Source organism: Chiloscyllium plagiosum, chromosome 31 (genome assembly GCF_004010195.1).
Source record: "Chiloscyllium plagiosum isolate BGI_BamShark_2017 chromosome 31, ASM401019v2, whole genome shotgun sequence".
NCBI lineage: Eukaryota > Metazoa > Chordata > Chondrichthyes > Orectolobiformes > Hemiscylliidae > Chiloscyllium > Chiloscyllium plagiosum.
The window spans coordinates 18761699-18784615 of NC_057740.1; the positions used below are offsets into that span (position 1 = coordinate 18761699).

Below are 22917 nucleotides of genomic sequence, written 5' to 3' on the forward strand. Positions count from 1 at the left end.
TTAAACAGTGGCCCCACGTTTGCCAACCTCCAGTCTTCCAGCACCTCACCTGTGACTATTGATGATACAAATATCTCAGCAAGAGGCCCAGCAATCACTTTTCTAGCTTCCCACAGAGTTCTCAGGTACACCTGATCAGGTCCTGGGGATTTATCCACCTTTAACCATTTCAAGACATCCAGCACTTCCTCCTCTGTAATCTGGACATTTTGCAAGATGTCACCATCTAAATTGTGGGTGGCACGGTGGCACAGTGGTTAGCACTGCTGCCTCACAGCGCCAGAGACCTGGGTTCATTTCCTGACTCAGGCGACTGACTGTGTGGAGTTTGCATATTCTCCCCGTGTCTGCGTGGGTTTCCTCCGGGTGCTCCGTTTTCCTCCCACAGTCCAAAGATGTGCAGGTCAGGTGAATTGGCCATGCTAAATTGCCTGTAGTGTTAGGTAAAGGAGTAAATGTAGGGAAATGGTTGGGTTGCGCTTTGGCGGGTCGGTGTGGACTTGTTGGGCCGAAGGGCCTGTTTCCACACTGTAAGTAATCTAATCTAGTAAGTAATCTAATCTAATCTATTTTCCTACAGTCTATATCTTCCATATCCTTTTCCACAGTAAATACTGGTGCAAAATATTCATTTAGTATCTCCCCCATTTTCTGTGGCTCCACACAAAGGCCGCCTTGCTGATCTTTGAGGGGCCCTATTTTCTCCCTCGTCACCATTTTGTCCTTAATATATTTGTAAAAACTCTTTGGATTCTCCTTAATTCAATTTGCCAAAGCTATCTCATGTCCCCTTTTTGCCCTCCTGATTTCCCTCTTAAGTATACTCCTACTTCTTTTATACTCTTCTAAGGATTCACTCGATCTATCCTGTCTATACCTGACATATGCTTCCTTCTTTTTCTTAACCAAACCCTCAATTTCTTTCATCATCCCTATACCTACCAGCCTTCCCTTTCACTCTGACAGGAATATACTTTCTCTGGATTCTTGTTATCTCATTTCTGAAGGCTTCCCATTTTCCAGCCATCCATTTACCTGCAAACATCTGCCTCCAAACAGCTTTCGAAAGTTCTTGCCTAATACTGTCAAATTGGTCTTTCTCCAATTTAGAACTTCAACTTTTAAATCTGTTCTATCCTTTTCCATCACTATTTTAAAACGAATCGAATTATGTTCGCTGGCCCCAAAGTGCTCCCCCACTGACACCTCAGTCACCTGCCCTGCCTTATTTCCCAAGAGTAGGTCAACTTTTGCACCTTCTCTAGCAGATACATCCACATACTGAATCAGAAAATTGTCTTGTACACACTTAAGAAATTCTTCTCCATCTAAACCTTTAACACTATGGCAGTTCCAGTCGATGTTTGGAAAGTTAAAATCCCCTACCAAAACTACCCTATTATTCTTACAGATAGCTGAGATCTCCTTTCAAGTTTGTTTCTCAATTTCCCTCTGACTATTAGGGGGTCTATACTACAATCCCACTAAGGTGATCATCCCTTTCTTATTTCTCAGTTCCACCCAAATAACTTCCCTGGATGTATTTCCGGGAATATCTCCCTCAGCAGAGCTGTAATGCTATCCCTTTATAAAAATGTCAGTCCCCCTCCTCTCTTGCCTCCCTTTCTATCCTTCCTGTAGCATTTGTATCCTGGAACATTAAGCTGCCAGTCCTGCCCATCCCTGAGCCATGTTTCTGTAATTGCTATGATATCCCAGTCCCATGTTCCTAACCATGCCCTGAATTCATCTGCCTTCCCTGATAGGCCCCTTGCATTGAAATAAATGCAGTTTAATTTATTAGTCCTGCCTTGTCCCTGCCTGCCCTGACTGTTTGACTCACTTCTGTTTTCAGCTGTACCCATCACAGATCGATCTCTTTCCTTACTATTTCCCTGGGTCCCCTCCCACCTTACTAGTTTAAATCCTCCCAAGCAGTTGTAGCAAATTTTCTGCCAGTATATTAGTCCCCTTCCAATTTAGGTGCAATCCGTCCTTCTTGTACAGGTCACTTCTACCCCAAAAGAGATTCCAATGATCCAAAAATGTGTAACATTTTATAAATTCCTACTTTGGAAATAGAACCAGTCTGACTCAAGATTGGGATACAGACAGACTCTAACCTCACACCTTTAATACCTTGACTGAGCTGAAATGTCACCTTTTTAAATAACCTTAAGTTATAAGACCATAAGACATAGGAGTGGAAGTAAGGCCATTTGGCCCATCGAGTCCACTCCGCCATTCAATCATGGCTGATGCGCATTTCAGCTCCACTTACCAGCGTTCTCCCCGTAGCCCTTAATTCCTCTAGACAACAAGAATCTATCAATCTCGGCCTTGAAGACATTTAGCGTCCCGGCTTCCACTGCACTCCGTGGCAATGAATTGCATAGGCCCACCACTCTCTGGCTGAAGAAATGTTTCCGCATTTCTGTTCTGAAATGACCCCCTCTAATTTTAAGGCTGTGTCCACGGGTCCTAGTCTCTAAGAATGTGATTTGAAAGAAGTTCTGGGACTTGCACATTAAGGAACTGAAACTTCCAATCCATTCTAAAATATGAAAGACTTAACAGCCATCTAAGTTTGTTCAATATATTGTATCAGTTGCATGCGTGACACTGTGACCTATGCTATAAATTCTGTGTCTTATGATCCTGCTCCACAGCTACCTGACAAAGGAGTAGCTCTCCAAAATACTTCCAAATAAACCTTTCGGACTACAACCTAGTGTTGTGTGATTTTTAAATTTATCCAGAGACTTGAGCACAAACTCTGTGCTAGTATAGTACTAAGGTAGTGCTACACTGTTGGAAGGACTGCCCTTCAGATGAGAAGTTAAACCAAAGCACAAAAATAGAATTGTTCGAAAAACTGAACAGCACCCTTCTTCAGATCTCTGATTTCTGTCCATGGGTCCTGCCAGACCTGCTTAGTTTTGCCAGTGATTTCTGATTTTGTTTCTAATTTCCAGCATTTGGCAGTTACTTTGGTTTTAAGTTGAACTAAGCCCTTGTCTTCTCCCTCAGCTTCTATGCCACTTTTTCTAAGATGTGCAGAGGAATTCTTCTTGGTGTTTTTGCTGATATTTACACCACAAATCTAGTCATTAAAAGCATGTTATTTGATGATTATCATATTGCTGTTTGTGGAAGCTTGCTTTGTGCAAAGTGATTGTCATGTTTCCTACATTATAGCAGTGACCAAATGCATTTTGTTAATCATAAAGCGTATTTCAATCTGATGAAGTCATGCATGGAGCTATATGAATGGACATCTTACTTTTGCAGACTTGAATGCTGTTTCTGGTGACCCCAGATTCTTACACCTGCTGCGAAATCTCCACTGCACTTTTGTGTTTTCCCAGGCTCTCCCAATCAAGTAGTACATCATGCGACCCTATTCATGTAAATGATTTGGATGTGAACATAGGAGATGTGGTTAGTAAGTTTGCAGGTGATACCAAAATTGGAGGTCTAGTGGACAGTGAAGAAGGTTACCTCAGATTACAATGGAATCTTGATCAGATGGGCCAATGGGCCGAGGAATGCCATATGGAGTTTAATTTAGATAAATGTGAGGTGCTGCATTTTAGAAAGGTAAATCAGGGCAGGATTTATACACTTAATGGTACTGTCCCGGGGAGTATTGCTGAACAAAGAGTCCTTGGAGTGCAGGCCAATAGTTCCTTGAAAATGGAGTCACAAGTTGATAGGTTAGTGAAGAATGCTTGCCTTTATTGTACACTGCATTGAGTATAGGAGTTGGGAGGTCATGTTGCAGCTATACAGGATGTTGTTTAGGCCCATAATGGCATATTGTGTGCAATTCTGTTCTCCCTCATATAGAATGTTGTGAAACTTGAAAGGCTTTAGAAAAGATTTGCAAGGATATTGCCAGGGCTGGAGGGTTTGAACAATGGGAGAGGTTGAACAGACTGGGGCTAATTTCCTTGGAGCGACAAAGGCTGAGGGGTAACCTTATAGAGGTTTATAAAATCATGAGATGCATGGGTAGGGCAAATAGACAAGGTCTTTTTCCTGGCATGGAGGAGTACAAAACTGAAGAGCATAGGTTTAAGATGGGAGGGGAAAAATTGAAAAGGACCCTAAGGGGCAACCTTTTCATAAAGAGGATAGTGCATGTATGGAATCAACCTCCAGAGGAAATGGTGGAGACTGGTTCAATTGCAACATTTGAAAGGCATCTGGATGGGTATATGAATCAGAAGGGATTAAAGGGATATGGACCAAATGCTGGTAAATGGGACTAGATATATATAAAGGTGATCTGGTTGGCATTCATGGATTGGACCGCAGGATCTGTTTCCATACTGTATATCTCTATGATTCTATGCTAATATTTAGGTCCAGCAGACCAGGCCAATTGTGTTGATTAGGGTCATATATTCAGGGCTTTGATGTTTTGGCAGAACGCGCTGTGCATTTTTCAGCTTGGGGTAAAGGGCAACATAGCACCACCTAGTGGTCAGAACCTGTTTACTTGGGGCTTTATGATTGCAAATATGGACGTCAAACTGATAGCAGAAAAATTGGCATGAAAATGTCAGAGACAATGTGACAGCAGGGAGTAAGGTTCTGCATGTGGACTATTAACACTGAAATCCAGGCTAATGTTCTGGAGAAATGGGTTTAAATCCCAACGTGGCATATGGTGAAAGTTGAATTCAATGAAAAAATTGGGTTAAAAAACTAGCCTAATGCCAACCATATAACCATTGTCAATTGTCACTGTAAACCTATCTAGTTCATAATTGTTGTTTGACGAAGGTAATCTACCATACTTAACTGATCTGGCTGACACGTGACTCCTGATCTAAAGCAATGTAGTTGACTCTTAACTGCCCTCTGGGTTATTAAGGGTAGTCAATTAGCTTAGACAGTAACGCCCACATCCTGGAAATGAATGAAACAGAACCAAGAGCATTAAACAGTTAATGAACTATAGATATGTAGTGAGGGAAATTGTTAGAATCTGTTATTGAGGAAGTAATAACAGGTCATTTGGAAAGTCAAAATACAATCCATCCGAATCAGCACTATTTTATGAAGGGTAAATCATTTTTGATTAATTTGCTAGAGTTCTTTGAAGATGAAACAAGCAATATGGATAATGGGGATACCCTATACATATTATATGGACTTCCCAAAGGCATTTGATAATGTGCCACACAAAAGGTTAATGCACAAGGAAAGACCACATGGGGCATGGGGTAATTTATTAGCTAGCATAGAGGATTGTCTAACCAGTCAGAAGCAGAGAGTCGGGATAAATTGGTCTTTTTCTTTGGATTGATCTTTGACAAAATGTAACTAGAAGGTGCCATAGGTTCCCAGGCTGTAGCCATTTACAATTTATATTATTGACTTAGATGCAGAGATCGAAAGTGTATCATACTAAAATGGTGGAAAATTAAGTTGCGATGAAGAAATAAGAAATATGGAAGGGTCAGGTGGATGGGCCAAAATTTGACAGATGAAATTTAGTGTCAATAAGTGTGAGGTTGTCCACTTTGGTCAGAAGAAGAGAAAGACCAACATATTATCTAAATAGAAAGAAACCTCAGTGAGTTTAGGTGCCGAAGGATCAGGGTGTCCTTGTGCATGAATCAACTGCATTGCACTCATTCTCCTAATCATTTTCTATTCGGTGAGGAAGTTCTGTGTAACTCCTTGTCCCAGGTAGCCATGTTTTGCAACAGGTTTGTGCAAAAGCCTTGAAGTCAGAGAAAATTCCTCAACGCTGACCAGACCATTTGCTTTTATCAACTTCAGTCAACTACTGAAAACACCAAATGCTTGTGGAATCATACCAACAGCGAGGAGAAGTCATGCAACGACAAAGCCAGCAAGTAGTTGATTGTTTTAGATAGCAGTGATGAGACTTCCTTCCTGCTACCTAGTTCCCATTCAGCCATGTGTTCGTAAGAGAGTGCATCCATTGGACCATTGATCTTTAAAATAACAGCGCAGCACAATGCACATTGATCACATGTATGTGCTGCGCCTTCAATAAAAATCATGTTTGGCTTGATTTGCAGTGGACACTATTTTGTTCTTAATTAGTAAAGCATATCTTGTGGCTGCAGAGAACTTGCTATAAACACAGACATCTAAGTTATGTTAACTAAATATGAATTCTTATAGGGTTCAGGCTGTAGGAGAGACAACCCTGTTTTTATGGGCTTAATGCATTAAGAGGATGCAGACACTTTGCTTCTATTGCTGGGGCATTTGTTTGTTCCAAAAAATTCCTATTTCTGAGTGTGACAACAGAAGTTTATTCTTGAAGTATCTGATAGGCTAGAATGCTGAAGTGTAATAGACAGAAGACTTACATGAGGTGTAACATTATATATTACTGAGAAATAATGTCTTTGTGTCTTCTCATGTAAGTACAAATATGTTCAGGACTTTAGTCTATTATCTTTTAAAGTGAAATTTATTCATTATTTTTGGATGTAATTGCATGTGCAATTTGTTAAATGGGCAGGAACCTAAACTGTAAGTCAGAAAAAAAGTACGAAAGCAGGAAGTCTGACGTCAGAATGAATAACTTTGATTTTTGACTGGAATGCCATAAACTTTGTAAAGTAGCAAAGTTAAATGAGCAGATGGTATTTTAATCTGCTATTTTCTGATTTTTGATTTAAATGCACTGATTAAGATCATGTTTTATAGATAAAACATTTAGCATTTGTATAGAGCAGCAAGACTCTAAATATTTTGTTTTTTTTCCTCATCAGGAAGAGCCCAAAAAGGTTTGCTTCACATATGATTTGTTTCTAAATCTGGAAGGGAATCCACCTGTGAATCATCTACGCTGTGAGAAACTCACCTTTAACAACCCAACCAAGGAATTTCGACGCAAGCTTTTGAAAGCAGGAGGGGTAAGTTTCAGTCGCCAGGTAATGCAGGCTTTGACTTTATATTCCAGTAATATGATACTGAATATATGCTGAAGAGGAGTTGATGACTTGGTGGTATTATTGTTAGACTATTATTCCAGAGAACCAAGCAATTTTCTAGGGTTCGAATCTCACCATGGCAGATGGTGGAATTTGAATCCAATCAAAATCTGGAATTAAGGATCTAATCACCACAAAAATCCCGACGTTTACTCAAGTCCTTTAGGGAAGGAAGCCGGCCTTTACTTGGTATGGTCTACAAGTGACTCTGGACCACAGCAATGTAGTTGACACTTAACTGCTATCTGGGCAATTAGTGATAGACAATAAATGCTAACCTAGCCAAAGGTGCCCACATTCTGAGTTAATTAAAAGAAAATTCTCCAATTGGCCTTGAATATGGGAGGCACCCAATCCAACTGAAATCAAGTTATACAATTGAGCATTGTGTCTTTGTACTTCTACTCTGCACCCCTTCCACTCCCACCGGGGTGCAAAACATAAAAAAAAAATCTGCCTTTTATATGGAGGATTTCTGCTTTCTAGAAAAAAGTCGAGGTATGCAGACAGCATACCTTGCCTGTCAGGCAAATGAAAATTTTATGCAGCCAGGATTAGAAGGAATTCTCTGAAGTGGAATGGTTTTAAAATTTCATGTTGCGACAGAGAGTATTAGCTGGTAGATAACATTTCAGCAAGTAAGTAGACATTGACATGTGAAGACTTGGTGACAAAGTAGATAAACCTATTCATTTACAGAGCATGGGAAAATGCATGCTAAGTGTGACAGTGACAGGGTGACATAGTGACCATATGACCTTGTCTCCTCAGCAGGACTCTGCTCTGAAGAGGAGTGTACATTGGGAGTTTTGGGTGTCTTTTTCAGTGTTGCAGTGTGTGGCGTATCAGTATTCTTGGTGACCATGTTCTGTGAAGCACCTTAAAATGGTGAATACGGACTCCAGAAGGCTGATCCTGAGTTGGAACAGGGGCATTATATTTGTTAGTCAGCATATTTAAAGTGGTGGCGGCTCAGTGTGCATTAATGCTCTTCTCAGTTTGTGTATGGTATTCAAGTTCCTCATTATCTCTGCCTAATAAAATCATTCTACGTAACAAATAGCCAGACAGTCTTTCTTTTGTTTTTTAGGTTATGGTAATGCCTGAAGGAACTGACACAACCTCCAGACCAAGTCCAGATTATCCCATGCTGCCCACAATTCCTCTCTCTGCATTCTCTGATCCAAAGAAAAGCAAACCATCTCATGGGTCAAAGGTCAGTTATTTAACCCAGAATTGTTCTACATTCAGAATATAAATGTGAAATTATTTTCAAATTTAAAATTCTAATCCAGGAAAAATATTGAGGATAAATTTTCACCTTCACTGCTAGGTTTCACTTGATTTACTTTCCACTGAATCTGTGGTTTTATATTGGTGGGAAATCTCTGCCAGTTGACTGATCAACCTTTGAAGGCTCAAACTACCCCCAATGCATTTTCTCTGTCCAAGTAGCTCTAGTTGTAAAACGTAGGACTCTGAATTTGGGAGATGCAACCTGGTAACCTCAACCTGGTAATGTTCTGGCACCCATGTTTGAATCCTGCTGTAGCAGATAGTAGAATTTGAATTCAATAAAAATCTGGATTTGGAGTCAAATGGCGACCATGAGTCCAGTGTTGATAGTTGGAAACAAAATCATCTGCTTCACTAATATCCTTTAGAGAAGGAAATTGCAATCCTTACCTGGTCTGGCCTACATGCGACTTCACACACACAGCAATGTGGTTGAAATGTGACTGCCCTCTGGCCAATTAGGGATGGGTAATGAATGGTGGCCTGTGCCAGTGATAACCAGATGTGGTGAACGAATGGAAAAAAAAATTGTCAGTAGAATTTCACTGTCAGTCACATAATAGATTAACTTAAAATAATGGCTTTAACAACATAATTAAGTTAATTTTATCCATTCTCAGTTATGAAAGTAACTTCCTTGTGGCTTTTAATCTAGATGGTCTTCCACATTATTGATCTTTCAGTGATAGGGTGCCAGGAGCATTGGGAGTCATGTGACATGGTAATCTTGGCACCACTGTCCATCCCTGTGCCACTCAAAGGATAAGTGGTGCTTTGTGGTTTTATCCATCACCAGTAATGTCTGTGCAATTCTTACTAGATCATAGAATCGCTAGTGTGGAAACAGGCCATTTGGCCCATTGAGTGCATACTGACCCTCCAAAGAACATCCCAACCAAACCCTATCCCTGTAACACTGCATTTCCCATGGCTAATCCATCTAACCTGCACATCACTGGGCACTATGAGCAATTTAGCATGGCCAATTTGCCTAACCTGCACATCGCTGGACTGTGGGAGGAAACCGAAGGCACCCAGACAAAACCCATGCAGACATTGGGAGAATGTGCAAGCACCACATAGGCAGTCACCCAAGGCTGGAATCAAACCTAGGTCCCTGAGCCACCATGCTGGCAAGATTGTGCATGACCTCTTACTTATTTATTGGATTTGCACAGAAGCTCTTTTAAATCAAGCCAGGAAAGTTCTGATGATTTTATGTGATCTTGCTTCATCTACCTCATGGGAAAAAGAGTGAATGTTGCAGTGAAAATATAATGTCATACTATGTTTTTGCTGTCATGATCATGATGATTTGTCACAAAAGTCAAACATTTAGATCCAAAGGTTTTTAAAGACAGAGCCCAAGGACATTTTATTCATCCATACACCTCTGTCGCAAATCTTTCAATGTAGTGCATGTTCCCAGTCCTCCCAAAATGTACCATCTTACACATTTCTGCACTAAATTTCATCCATCTCCCATCGACCTATTCAGCAAACCTATCTGTGTTGTCTTCTTCCGGTCCATTTCCCATTGTTTCCTTAATCTCTTGACTAGCTTGTTCTTCAGCTAACCTGCTGAAACCTTCATCAATGCCTCTGTTACCATAGGCTTGACTATCTCAAAGCACTTCTGGCCCAGCTCCCATTTTCTACCCTCCATAATATCATCCATAAATCCACTGCCTGTGGTCCTTACTAGCACTGAATTCTGTTTATCCATTGTACCTATGTTTGCTGGCCAACATTGAATTCCAGTCAAACAATTTTAAAATCCTTCTCTTTATTTTCAAATCCTTTCACGACCTCAGTGCTCTCTATCGCTGTAATCCCCATTATTCCCACAACCCTTCAAGCTATCTGCACTTCTCCAGTACTTGCCAAATGATCAGCATAGATTTTGTTTGCTCCCTCTTTAATGCCTGTACCTTTAGTTGTCGGAACCCTAAACTCTGGAATTCCCTCCCGAAATCTTTTTGTCTCTCTGTCTCTTGCCGTTTAAAGACATCTTTGACCAGGCTTTTAGCATTTGACCTAATATAGCTTATTGTGGCTTAAACTTTGTTTTATGAATCAACTTGGATTTCCTTATTATTTTGAAGTTTCTATTGTCGTTGTAAACTTATATTGTGCTTTTGCGAATATAAATCCCAAATAAGTTCCTCGTGAAGACAACTATGAAACTACAGGATTATCACTGATTTGTCACCATATTGCAGAATGTGGTGATCACTCTGTTTATGGTGATTGTTTTTACTCTGTGGAATATGCATATTTGTAGCTGGAATATCTGAACGGTAAGTGTAAAGAGGGAGTTAAGCTTCACCTGTTTAAATTTAACACTTGGGAGTGCCACACAGATCTCATGGAGATTGTGTGATGTAATTTTGCCATAAAGATAGGACATGCATTCAAATGTAAAACTAAAATAAAACAAGCACCTGTATTGAGATTAACCTATATATTCAGATATCCCAAAATATTTCTCAGCCAATCGATTACTTTTGAAATGTAGAGAAAATAAGGAAACTAATGACCATTTAATTTACTTGGACTGTGGGTTAGCTGTTGATCAGAACTTCCTTGGTTTTCTTTGAGTAGCATCATGGGACCTTTTCACACTAATCTAAGTTGATACATTAGGGCCTTACTTTAATATCTCACCCGATGATGTAGCACTTAGCCAGAACTGCACTAAAGTATTCAGCCCAGTTAGTGCTCAGTTCCTGGAGTGAGACTTAAGCTGACCATCTTTTAATACTAAGATGATAGTGCTATTATTGAGTCGATGCAATCAATATTTATAGTAATGTGTCTCTTTGTGTATTGCTATTGATGCAACATAGCATGCATACAATATAGACTCCAATGTTGTAACAAGGTTTATGATGGTTTAGGAGATATCCAGTAGTTTACAAGCACTTGTACTGATATCACTCCTCTCAGGGTTGCTTTTCGGACAGGAGGCCTGTGACCAGCAGTTGCTGCAAGGATCGGTGCTGGGTCCACTGCTTTTTGTCATTTATATAAATGATTTGGATGTAAATGTAGGAGGTATGGTTAGTAAGTTTGCAGATAACACCAAAATTGATAGTGTAGTGGACTGCGACGAAGGTTACCTCTGAGTACAACGGTACCTTGATCAGATGGGCCAGTGGTCCAAGGAATGGCAGATGGAGTTTAATTTAGATAAATGTGAGGTGCTGCATTTTGGTAAGACAAATCAGGGCAGGACTTATATGGTTAGTGGTAAGGCCCTGGGGAGTGTTGCTGAACAAAGAGACCTTGGAGTCCAGGTTCATAGTTTCTTGAAAGTGGAGTGGCAGGTAGACACATTAGTGAAGAAGATGTTTGGTAAGCTTGCCTTTATTGGTCAGTGCATTGAGTATAAGAGTTGGGAGGTCATGTTGCGGCTGTACAGGAAATTGGTTAGGTTAATTTTGGAATACTATGTTTGCTTCTAGTCTCCACACTATAGGAAAGATGTCATTAAACTTGAAAGAGTTCAGAAAAGTTTTACAACGATATGGCCAGGGTTGGAGGGTTTGAGCAATAGGGAGATGCTGAATAGATTGGGGCTATTTGTTTGGAGCATAAGAGGCAGAAGGTGACCTTATAGAGGTTTATAAAATCATGAGGGCATGGATAGGGTAAGTAGACAAGGTCTTTTCTCCAGGATAGGTAAGTCCAAAACTAGAGGGCAGAGGTTTCAGGTGAGAAGGGAAGGATTTAAAAGGAACCTAAGGGGCAACATTTTCACACAGATGGTGGTGCGTGTATGGAATGAGTTGCCAGAGGAAGGGGTGGACCCTGGTACAATTACAACATTTAAAAGGTACCCTGGATGGGTATATGAATTGGAAGGGTTTAGAGGGATATGGCCCGAATGCTGGCAAATGAGACTAGATTAATTTAGTATATATGGCCGGCATGGACAAGTTGGACCGAAGGATTCTATGCTGTACATTTCTATGACTATAGCCTCAGGATATCCATGTCCAGATTTTTATTTTAATCAATTAAAAAGTACGATATTAGCACATTTCAAAAAAGAATCTTGCATCTGTGTTGTAAAACAATTTTTAATATCCAGGTATTGATCATTGGTAACACTCAGGCTTACCAGGGATCATAGTGTAGTCGACAGTTAAAATACATGAATGAAAATGTGCAATTTTCAATTATTTTCATATATATTTTCAAAATTTATCTGTGAGCACTGTTTAATTTTTGCACTATAGTGCTGTTGTTTGAGTAACCTTCATGTTTGCAAACAACTTCCTGAAGTTCGAAGTTGTGACTGGTTGCTCTGTTAATTACTTCTGTCCTTTCAAAGCAGGACACAAACCGAGAAAGCAGCAAATCCTCAAAACCTCACAAAGTCACGAAAGAGCACAGAGAGCGACCTGTGAAAGATACTGAGAACAAGCCAACTGTAAAAGAACCAGAAAAGGAACATAATAAATCATCCAAGGAATCATCACGAAAATCGGCAGAGAGCAAGACTTCAAAGGAAGAAAAGGCTACTCCAAAGGCAACTTCTAAAGAACCAAAACCTGCCTTCAAGGAGTCTAAACTAGATAGCATGTCGCCCAAGGGCGGAGGTAACCTCCATCAGGAATCAAAACCCAGTATTAAGAGGCCCTCTAACACAGATTCACTGAAAGTCAATGCCAAAAAACAAAAGAAAAGCACTTCTGAGTCATCGAAAAGCTTCCCAAGTGTCTCGCCAAGAATTTCTTCTTCTTCTTCTTCGTATGCTGACAAAAAGAAGTTGAACGAAAAAGAAAAGGAAAAAGTGAACGTTAAAGCAGAGAAGGTTAAATCTGAAAGTAATGTGAAAGAGGTGAAGAAGGCTGTTGATTCAGATGACTGTAATTCAGAAGATGAAGTGGTGTCCAAATCTGAGGTAAAGAACCATATACTAAAATCTAAATGGGGTTGCTAAAGGGGAGCATTTCTTTGGTATTCAATACTGCAGAATAATAAAAAATAAGATTGTGAAAATTATTATTATGAGAGTTACTGATCCCAAGTCATCATTCCTCCCACCACCCAGACTGTTGTCAGTGGGCCAAGAAAATTAAGCCCTGTGTTTCCCAACTTGGAAGAAGGACAAACGTTTGCTGTACTTGTGGAAGCAATTTGTTTTGCAGGCTGGTTTTTGTGTCATTGTGGAATTCAAATCCAACCAATAGACTGTGGAGCTGGGAGTTGGGAAGAATTAGGAGGGGGCAGCGATATTTCCCCACCGCCACAACAATTGTCCATAGCAGGAACCACAGAAGTCTCTTCCTCCCACCCAGCATATTGCCTGCATTTGGCGTTTCATTTTGGCAGCCTTCTAGTATGTATGCTTGACCAATGTTTATTTCCTGTCCCTAGTTGCCCTTGATGATGTTTTGGTGGTGAAATTGGTAAATCTTTAGATACTCAGAGATTTTGTTGGAAGATAAGCTGTGAACTTTTCTGATAGAGCAGGCAAAACTAACCATACCATTCTGTCTAACACAATATTTGCTGAATTGACAGTTGTTTAATTGAACAGTTATTTACATTTTATAGTTTTGGGTAATTATGTTAAAAGTATTAGCCTGCTATTTTAAAGAATGAAATCTATCTGCAGTCTTTGGAATGATGCTGATTTGTGCTGCTATTCTTGCTAATTGCAAGAAAATAAAATATAACACTGATGAGCATGGAAGTTGTAAACTGTTATTAAACTTTAAAACTCTGGTAAAAGTCTATCATCGGAGGTCTTATGGGAGCTTCCCTCCTCTCAGTCAGAGGCTTGGGGTTCAAATCCCTCACCAGGATTTATTGACTACTGAAGGAGCATTTACAACGTCAGCAAAAGTTGATTATCAGCCTGCTAATCTCTCCATCACTTTACACTATTTCCCAAAAAGATAACGGTGCCTGTGAAGATACAGAATAAACAAATATTTCTTGTTCCTGCTACTGTTCACTTGTTCTTTCATTGTTTAAGAATTTGTTTGGAACTCTTGCGGAATACTGATATAAAAATAATTCGAGAATCTTTTTAATCTGTTTAAAATATAAGCACAGGGTACAAGACAAAATAGTCCAGAGTTTGCTGTTTCTTTAATAATTGGATTCAATATTCCTGTTAAGCGCAGGTCCTTTTGAATTTTTTTTTTAAAAATTACATATCTTAGCGAGTTTTGAGAAGATTTGTAGCTCAGTTTGAGGTTCTGAATGTAGATTTGCTCACTGAGCTGAAAGGTTCATTTCCAGACATTTCGTCATTCTACTAGGTAACATCTTCAGTGGGCCTCCAGGCGAAGCACTGTTCATTATTCCTGCTTTCTATTTATATGTTTGGGTTTCTTTGGGTTGGTGATATCATTTCTTGTGGTGATGTCATTTTCTGTGGTGATGTCATTTCCTGTTCTTTTTCTAAGGGGGTGGTAGATGGGGGTCTAACTCAATGTGTTTGTTGATGGAGTTCTGGTTGGAATGCCATGCTTCTAGGAATTCTCATGTGTGTCTTTGTTTGGCTTGTCCTTAATATCATTATTAAGTATTGAAACATTCCGGATATGCAAAATGCCACCTGGTTGCTTCTAAATGCAGTGACATCCTGTTGTGGAAGTTTTCACTTGCACTGAAGTCTCTATTGCAGACATTCACTCCCTCCACTGCTGCTACACAGTGGCAGTAACATGTGCCGTCTACCAACCTGACTTGAAAATATATCCTGTTCCATCACTGTCACTCAATCACCATCCTGGAACTCTCTTGCTAATTGCGCTCTGGATGTATCAACTTCCATGGACTGCAGGGATGCAAGAATTCAACTCACCACCGCCTTTGCCAGAGCAATTGGGGATGGGCTACAAGTGCATGTATAAAAATATATTGTTTGATCTTGGTCATTCTTGTTAGCATAGTAGCCCAGAGTGGAAACTGAACATGAGTTCCATCCTCATATTAAAAGCAAAGTACTGCAGATGTTGCAAATTTGAAATAAAAAGAGGAAATCACTGGAGAAACACAGCAGCAACTTTTGTAGCATTTGTAGAGAGAACAGTTAAAGTTTCAAGTTCAATGTGACTCTTCAGAGTTCTTCCAAATAAGAGTCTTTGGACTTGAAACATTAATTCTGTTTCTCTCCACAGATGCTGCCAACCTGCTGAGACTCGGCAGCATTTTCTCTCTTTATTTTTGGAATTCCATTCTTCTTGGACTCTGACTTAGCATCTAATATATTTTTGGCTTTGGTTTCAGCAGTCTTACCCCACCTGTTTTTTTTGGATGAGTGCATGCAAACTATACAGTATTAGGATATGGTGATGTCATATGTCCTGAATGGTGTCATTTCTACCTCCATGTTCTTGCTGTTGTAAAAGATTTATCCTGGGTTGCTAGGCACAACAGAAAAAAACAAAGCAAATCCAACGTGAAGAAACAGTAGCTACATGGGTAGGATTTTCAAAAAGCTCCACAGATTCCATTTTGATAAATTTATTTGACTTTTCACTGCATCAGCTACTTCATTTTTGTCTTAGTGCTGTTTGCTGAGAGGTTGTCATTTTTCTTTACCATGTATCCCACCCATTCCCCAATCTGTGGATTCTCATTTGGAATTCTTTTCCAATTCTTCTTTTTGGGAAGACGTAGGAGTAAGGGAGGCATGATGGGTTGGTCGAACCAAGGCATGCTGCACTTAGATATGTGCATCCCCACATCAAAAACCATCAGCAGCGGTGTTCCTACCCAGAGTTGTCGAGGAGCAGTGAAAGAGAACGGTCAGTGAGTTAATGGTGCATGCAGCACCCTAACCTCTGGCTAACCTCCAACGCAGGCTTCAAACTGTCACTGGCTGTGTAATTTGCTGCCTTTTATTCTGATCATTTGAAGCTACTAGTGGAGACACCGAAGGGTTACACCTGAAACGTTGACTTCTCCACGTCCTGATGCTGCCTGGCTTGCTGTGTTCTTCCAGCCTCCTGCTTGTTTACTTTGGAATCCGGCGTCTGCAGTTTTTTTTGTCTCTAACCAGTACTAGTCGGCAATTAGTGTTTCTACCATACTTCAGATATCAGAGAGGCTTGGTGCTAGGGCAGTAGGACATCCATCCATATTATCCTGAGACACATCACCATCATCACTGCACGTTTTTTGCAATATCTCTAGCACAGGCATCTGGCTCTGTGTAACGTCTGATCTGCAGGAAAGTAGACCTTACAATTCCAATGTGATCAGTGAAGCTTTTCTCCTTTTTTTCTGGGACCTGTTACCACTGCTAAAGATACAAGAGACACTCCTTGCTAATCTGTCGTCTCATTGTGTGGCTGTCATTGGCTAAAGGGTGCAGTGATAATAACAGGGCAGCCACTCTCAAATTGCTATCATTGTTTTTGAAATACAATTAAAGTTGTCATCACTTTGTTTTAAAATGCAGCAATTAACATCCTGAAACTCATTCCCAAGTTGATCCCACAATGATGCAGTCTTCAGTTTTGTTTTGGACATCCAAATTGAAGGAGATTTTGAAATGATCAATTTCGCGTGTATTTTTGACTTGTATATTTCTTAAATGATCTTAAATCCATGGCACAATTCCAGTTGGACTCCACTGTTTCTCCATGTTGAAACTATGTTAGTCAGTCCCTTAATATTGACTGTAGATCAACATTTAGCATTTGTTTTCCCAATTCAACATCATACTAAGTAATAATAATCTAATGCTTCTTGACAGTACATTTGTCTGTCCTGTCAGCGCGTAAGTAATTGAAAGGTGCAGGTGCATTATCAGACTGCCAGATAAGAACACGTTCTACCCTAATTGGAAAATAATTGTCCATAAAAGTTGATGCAATGTGATAAGTACTGTTAGACCTTGATTGAATTGCTCAGTCTGTTAAATCAGCCTCCTAAATCAGCCTGTTTACCTTTCAGACAGCACCTTGCCTTGTTCCTTTTACTGCTGCCCAAACTATAGTTCCTATAAATACAAGTTTGCATTGAAGAGCATTGGTGTAAGCAAGTAGCCTATAAAAAAAAGCTAAAGCTGCAATTTGAACAGTATCTGACCAGAATGATGTTTGTGGAAGCAAGTTACTTGGCTACTTCCCTTCTGCATGTTCACATAAAACCTCCTGTAAATCACTGCAGTTCAAAGCACTTGGTCAATCTGTAGGCTTCAATCCAATTTGAGCATTTTTAGACAAATAATACACCTCACCTCACCCATTCCACATTCATACAAGAAGATGTGTGGATCCCCAAGATCTACATTCCTCCCTCCCTACTGAGATTTCCTCTTCAAAACACTCATTCCCTTGCATTGCCAATCAGATTATTTTTGGCACTGGCATGTGACCACAAAAACTTGCCAACAAGCTGGTACTTGTCCCAGGTTGGTAGCTAACAGACGAGGCCTGTACCTGAAAGTCATTTATGCAGATCTCTCTTTAATGGAGAGAAATACCAAATGGTCTTGGTGGACTATGGCTAATTACAAAAGCAAGGTGTGCAATCACCTTGCCACCCATCCGGTCCTCACAAGAACTTAAAAATAAGCTGTGATTTATTAATATTGAGTTCAGTTTATTAGCTGTCAGTAATTTTCATGACTGACTTACGTTCTTTTCTCTGTTTAGTCTGTACGGACTAGTCAGTCCAACTCAAGCTCAAGTTCAGATTCAAGCTCAGATTCCGATTTTGCACCATCTCAAAACCACAGACAAGGTATGGAATCTTCTCAACATTGCTGTTCACACAACAGTTCACATATATTTTTAGTGCTCTGGATCTATCCTGAAATGAGCCTAAATGCGACCAGATATACAGCATGAAAGTAGACTGAGTAAATTTGTTTTGAGTACTTGCCCACTGCCCGCCAATGAATTTGTTTTAGATGTTTCATCATTGACTTGAATGTTTCTTTCTAATGTTAAGCGTTTGTTCATTGCTTCATTGTGCTATGATGATCATGTTTCTTTCCAGTCTTTTATAATGTTTCTAGAATTTTGTGGAAGGGTGATTGAACTTCTGTCAGTATGGATGATAAACAAGGGAGTTGAGGGTAATGGGGGAATGCCAGGCAGGAATGTGGAGTTGAAACCGCAACCTAGATCAACCATGTTCTTATTGAAAAGTGGAGTAGACTCAAAGGCGCAAATAGCCCACTCCTGCACCTAAGTACTAAATTCTATGACCTAAAAGAACTTCACCCAACTGAGGACATGGTTCAATAATATTCAAAGCAGAATGAGCATTTGGACTTGGCCAGAGTGGTCTCAAAGATGGCCAGACCCAGCCCTGTAGAGTCAAAGATATGCACAGCACGGAAACAAGGTCTATGGTCAGTATTGCTTCCTTTGTATTCTGTGCCTTCTGTTGTTCCATCAGCATTACCCTCTCTGTAAATTATCTCACTTATCCACATTTTTAGCTTCCAGTCCTTCAAGCTATCATTTGAGCACGGATTGGACCATTGCTGATGACTTTTTCATTTCCTCCTCACACAAATAGAAATATCGAAAATATACAGTACTGACAAACAATTCTTTCCATTGTTCCTCTGCACCTCTCAACATGCAAACATTTATTGTGCATGCCCTTTACTTGTTTGCTCTTTGCAAATGCACTAACTCACACATTTTTAGATTGAGTTCCATTTGCTACTTTTTGCCCACCTGATCAGCTTGCAGTTTACTTCCTGCTCTCGACCTCTATAGTCTTGGCTATCAACCAATAAACCAATTTTTATGCGACTTACAAACTCCTTAATCATGCACCTTACATTTCACTCTAAATTTACCAATAAATGTCGAGCTGTGGTACTGAGCCTTGCAGACCAATTGAAATTCCTGTTGGAAGTACAGAACTTTAACATTGCTAAAAGGAGATCTGAAAACCAACTTTTTAATCTTGCACCTATCAGGACTGAAATGCAAGAAAACCAAGTTTAGAAAGGACACAGCAATTTATAGCATGAGAAGAGGTTGCTGGTCAGTAGAACTGTATTGGCATGGAGATAAAAATAGGAATTGTTACTGTTTTAGTTAACTTATTAAGTCCAAACAAACAAGTTGATTCTGATTGATCGAGGCATGACCTTCAGGTTGCAGTGAGGATTGGCTGTTTCCGTAGCCTTTTTTTCAGTGAAAACTGTGTAATATGTGGATATATACCTTTTGCCTAGAAATAACAGGACCATGTAAATGAATGAATGTAATTTTTAGTCTGCATAAAAGGCATTCCTTCTGATGCCAATCCAAGGAGGGGACAATCAGGCCTGATAGATTTGTTTGAGATCCTGGCAGTGAGCTTGAATGTACGGGCAGGATGGAGATTATATGGTGCATGACCTTGGCCATGAAAACTGGATAACTGTAGAGATACTACCCTGCTGGTCACTGAAGCATGAGAAAGCATTGTACCTCTCCCCATTCTGCAGATATTCTTCTTTCAGTGCTGTCGTAAAATTGTTTAGATCTTTCCTCAGCATCGGCTATTAGAGTTTTAAATGAAACTGAGAAGAATGTAGAACCAGTTTAATGATACTAGAACACCTCTTGCTTGGATACTTGAATATAAAGCTCTTTTGAAAAGCTTTCTATTTTAGAAACTAAGATAAAAAGTGTGCATTGCTTGTGTGTCTTGATTTCAGCTTTTGTTTTTTAAGTCCACCTATTGGCAGCTGAGAAAAGTCTGTATGCGCATCTGACTAAGAAGACATTTTGATAGTGGATTCTTTGTGACTGACTTTTCAAAAGGAGAAAGTAGGTAACTGTAGAAGACTGATCCTATTAATGATGTCATTTCAGACTGAAATAACTCAATCTCTACTGTTGCCTATTAAGTTAAAAAAAACCCACTAGAAGTATTGGACTTTACACTAAACCACATGGAGAGATACAGATGTCAGTTGCTCATCAATTTAATTGTTGATCCCTGTTCAACTTTTTTTTTCTCTAGGGCCCCTGCGGTCTATGGTAGAGGAAATCCAATCCGAAGGCTCTGATGATGACAGCAGCTCCGAGGAGGAAAGGCCTGTAAAAAACATCGCAGTTAGCAGAGATCACAGGTCGGTGAGCTTAACAGATGGGAATGTGACAAAGAAAGTTCAGTTGTGTTTCAACCATTGTTTGGAAGCTGTGCACTCTGGACCCAAGGTAGAAATTTTGATCACCTTTGTATACCTTGACCAAGTCTAAGCACCAATAACCCTTTTAAAAAATAAAAAGCTTCCCGAGTTGTTTTATTGAATAACTTACAGCCCAGGATGAGATTTACTACTAAACTAGTCACAATAAATTAAGAGTCTGTGCTTACTTTAGAAGAAGAATAGTATATTTTTTCTCTTGACGATGTTCTTGTTAAGCACAAGTCAATATAGATTAATAGCACAAAAGGAGGCCATTTAGCCCATCACATCCATGTCAGTCATAGAGGTGTACAGCACAGAAACAGACCCTTCAGTCTAACTCATCTATGCTGACCAGATATCCTAAATCAATCTGGTCCCATTTTGCCCAAATCCCTCTAAACTCTTCCTATTCATATACCCATCCAGATGCCTTTTAAATGTTAAATTGTACCAGCCTCCACTACTTCCTCTAGCAGATCACTCCATACATGCACCACCCTCTATATGAAAACATTGCCCCTTAGGTCCCTTTTAAATCCTTTCCCTCTCACCCTGAACCTATGCCCTCTAGTTCTGGACTCCGCCACCTAGGGAAAAGACCTTGTCTACTTACTCTATCCATGCCCCTTCTGATTTTATTACCCCTCAGCTTCTGATGCTCCAGGGAAAGCAGCCCCAGCCTATTCAGCCTCTTCCATTTGCTCAAATCCTCCAACCCTGGCAGCATTCTTGTAAATCTTCTCTGAACCCTTTAAAGTTTTACATCTTTCCTATAGGAGGGAGACCAGAATTGTACACAATATTCCAAAAGTGGCCTACCAATGTCCTGTACAGCTGCAATATGACATCCTAACTCCTATACTCAGTGTTCTGACCAATAAAGAAAAGCATGTCAAATGCCTTGTTCACTGTCCTCTCTACATGCAACTCCACTTTTAAGGAACTATGAACCTGCACTCCAAGGTCTCTGAGTTTAGCAACACACCCCAGGACCTTACCATTAAGTGTATAAGTCCTGCTCTGATTTCCAAAATTCAGGAACTCACATTTATCTCCAAAGAGATGTACAGCATGGAAACAGACCCTTCAGTCCAACTCATCCATGCTGACCAGGTTTCGTAAATTAATCTAGTCCCATTTGATAGTATTTGGCCCAAATCCCTCTAAGCCCTCTATCCAGATGCCTTTTAAATGTTGTAATTGTACCAGCCTCCACCACTTTCTCTGGCTGCTCGTTCCATGCATACACCACCCTCTGCGTGAAAAAGTTGCCCCTTAGGTCCCTTTTAAATCTTTCTCCTCTCACCTTAAATGTATACACTATAGTTTTCAACTCCCCCACCCTGGGGAAAAGACCTTGTCCATGCTCCTCGTGATTTTATAAACCTCTGTAAGGTCATCTCTCAACCTCCAACATTCCAGGGAAAATACCCCAGTCTATTCAGCATCTCCCTATGGCTGAAATCGTCCAACCCTGGCAGCATCCTTGAACATCCTTTTTATGAACCCTTTCAAGTTTCGCAACATTCTTCCTATAGCAGGGAGACCAGAATTGCACACAGTATTCCAAAAGTGGCCTAACCTAACCTAACAATATGACCTCCCAACTCCTATATCTAAATTAAACTCCATATGCCATTCCTCGGCCATTGGCCCATCTGGTCAAGATGTTGTGGTACTCTGAGGTGATCTTCTTCACTGCCCACTGCACCTTCAATTTTGGTGAGACCTGCAAACTTACTCAATGAAGATCACATGACACTAATCCCATTTTCCCTGCTCTTGACCTATCGCTTCAGTTATGGCAATGGTAAGTGAATATCTAGACACTATTCAAATGCAGAAAGTTCTACACTGCCACCACCCTCTGTGTAAAAATAAAATAAATTACTTCTCAATCCCCCTTTTAGCTGACTGCCACCTCTTAATTTTTTTCCTCCTAGTTATTAACCCCTTTAGTAATAGATGAGTGCCTTCCCATCCCCCCTTTCTATGCCCCATGTAATCTTATACAGCTCTATCAGGTCCCTTGTTGCCCATCGCTGCTCCAAGAAAAGCAACCCCATACTATCCAATCTTCACAGCCTAGGTGGCATCCTGGTAAATCTCCTGTGCACCCTCTCCAATGCTGTCACATCCTTCGTTTTATGTGACCTGAATTGCATTATAGATATGGCCTAACCAGCTGTTTATACAGTATCAGCATTACCTCCTTTCTCTTATATTCTGTGCCTCAGCTAATAAAGGCAATATCCTATATGCTGCCTTAACCATCTATTCTGCCCATTTTTTTTCCTAATCCTAACTTTTATGCCCCTTGATTCTTCAGTCTTGTTCCCGCTCTGTTTATACAAGAACATATTTGCCCTTTGCTTCTACTATTTCCTCCTTGAACAACTTGCACTGCTTTGGCACAGTTTTATTTGCTAGTAGCTGCTCCCTATTCACTTGGTTAAATCAAACCTTAGTAAAATCAGCCTTTCCTTACTTTAAAACTTTTATTCC

At 40.1% G+C, this 22917-nt stretch overlaps 1 protein-coding gene across 3 annotated transcripts in view; it reads left to right on the plus strand.

The window, feature by feature from the left end:
* The window catches only part of mllt1a (MLLT1 super elongation complex subunit a), a 115570-nt gene that overhangs the window by 66557 nt on the left and 26096 nt on the right, over positions 1-22917 (plus strand). For 2 of the 3 annotated variants that reach the window (XM_043721102.1, XM_043721100.1), the window contains 5 exons: positions 6768-6911; positions 8080-8205; positions 12625-13197; positions 17918-18005; positions 20241-20349. In XM_043721102.1, the coding sequence (XP_043577037.1) occupies positions 6768-6911; positions 8080-8205; positions 12625-13197; positions 17918-18005; positions 20241-20349 (1040 nt within the window). The remainder of the gene's footprint in view (positions 1-6767; positions 6912-8079; positions 8206-12624; positions 13198-17917; positions 18006-20240; positions 20350-22917) is intronic. The other variant, XM_043721101.1, reaches the window with a different exon arrangement.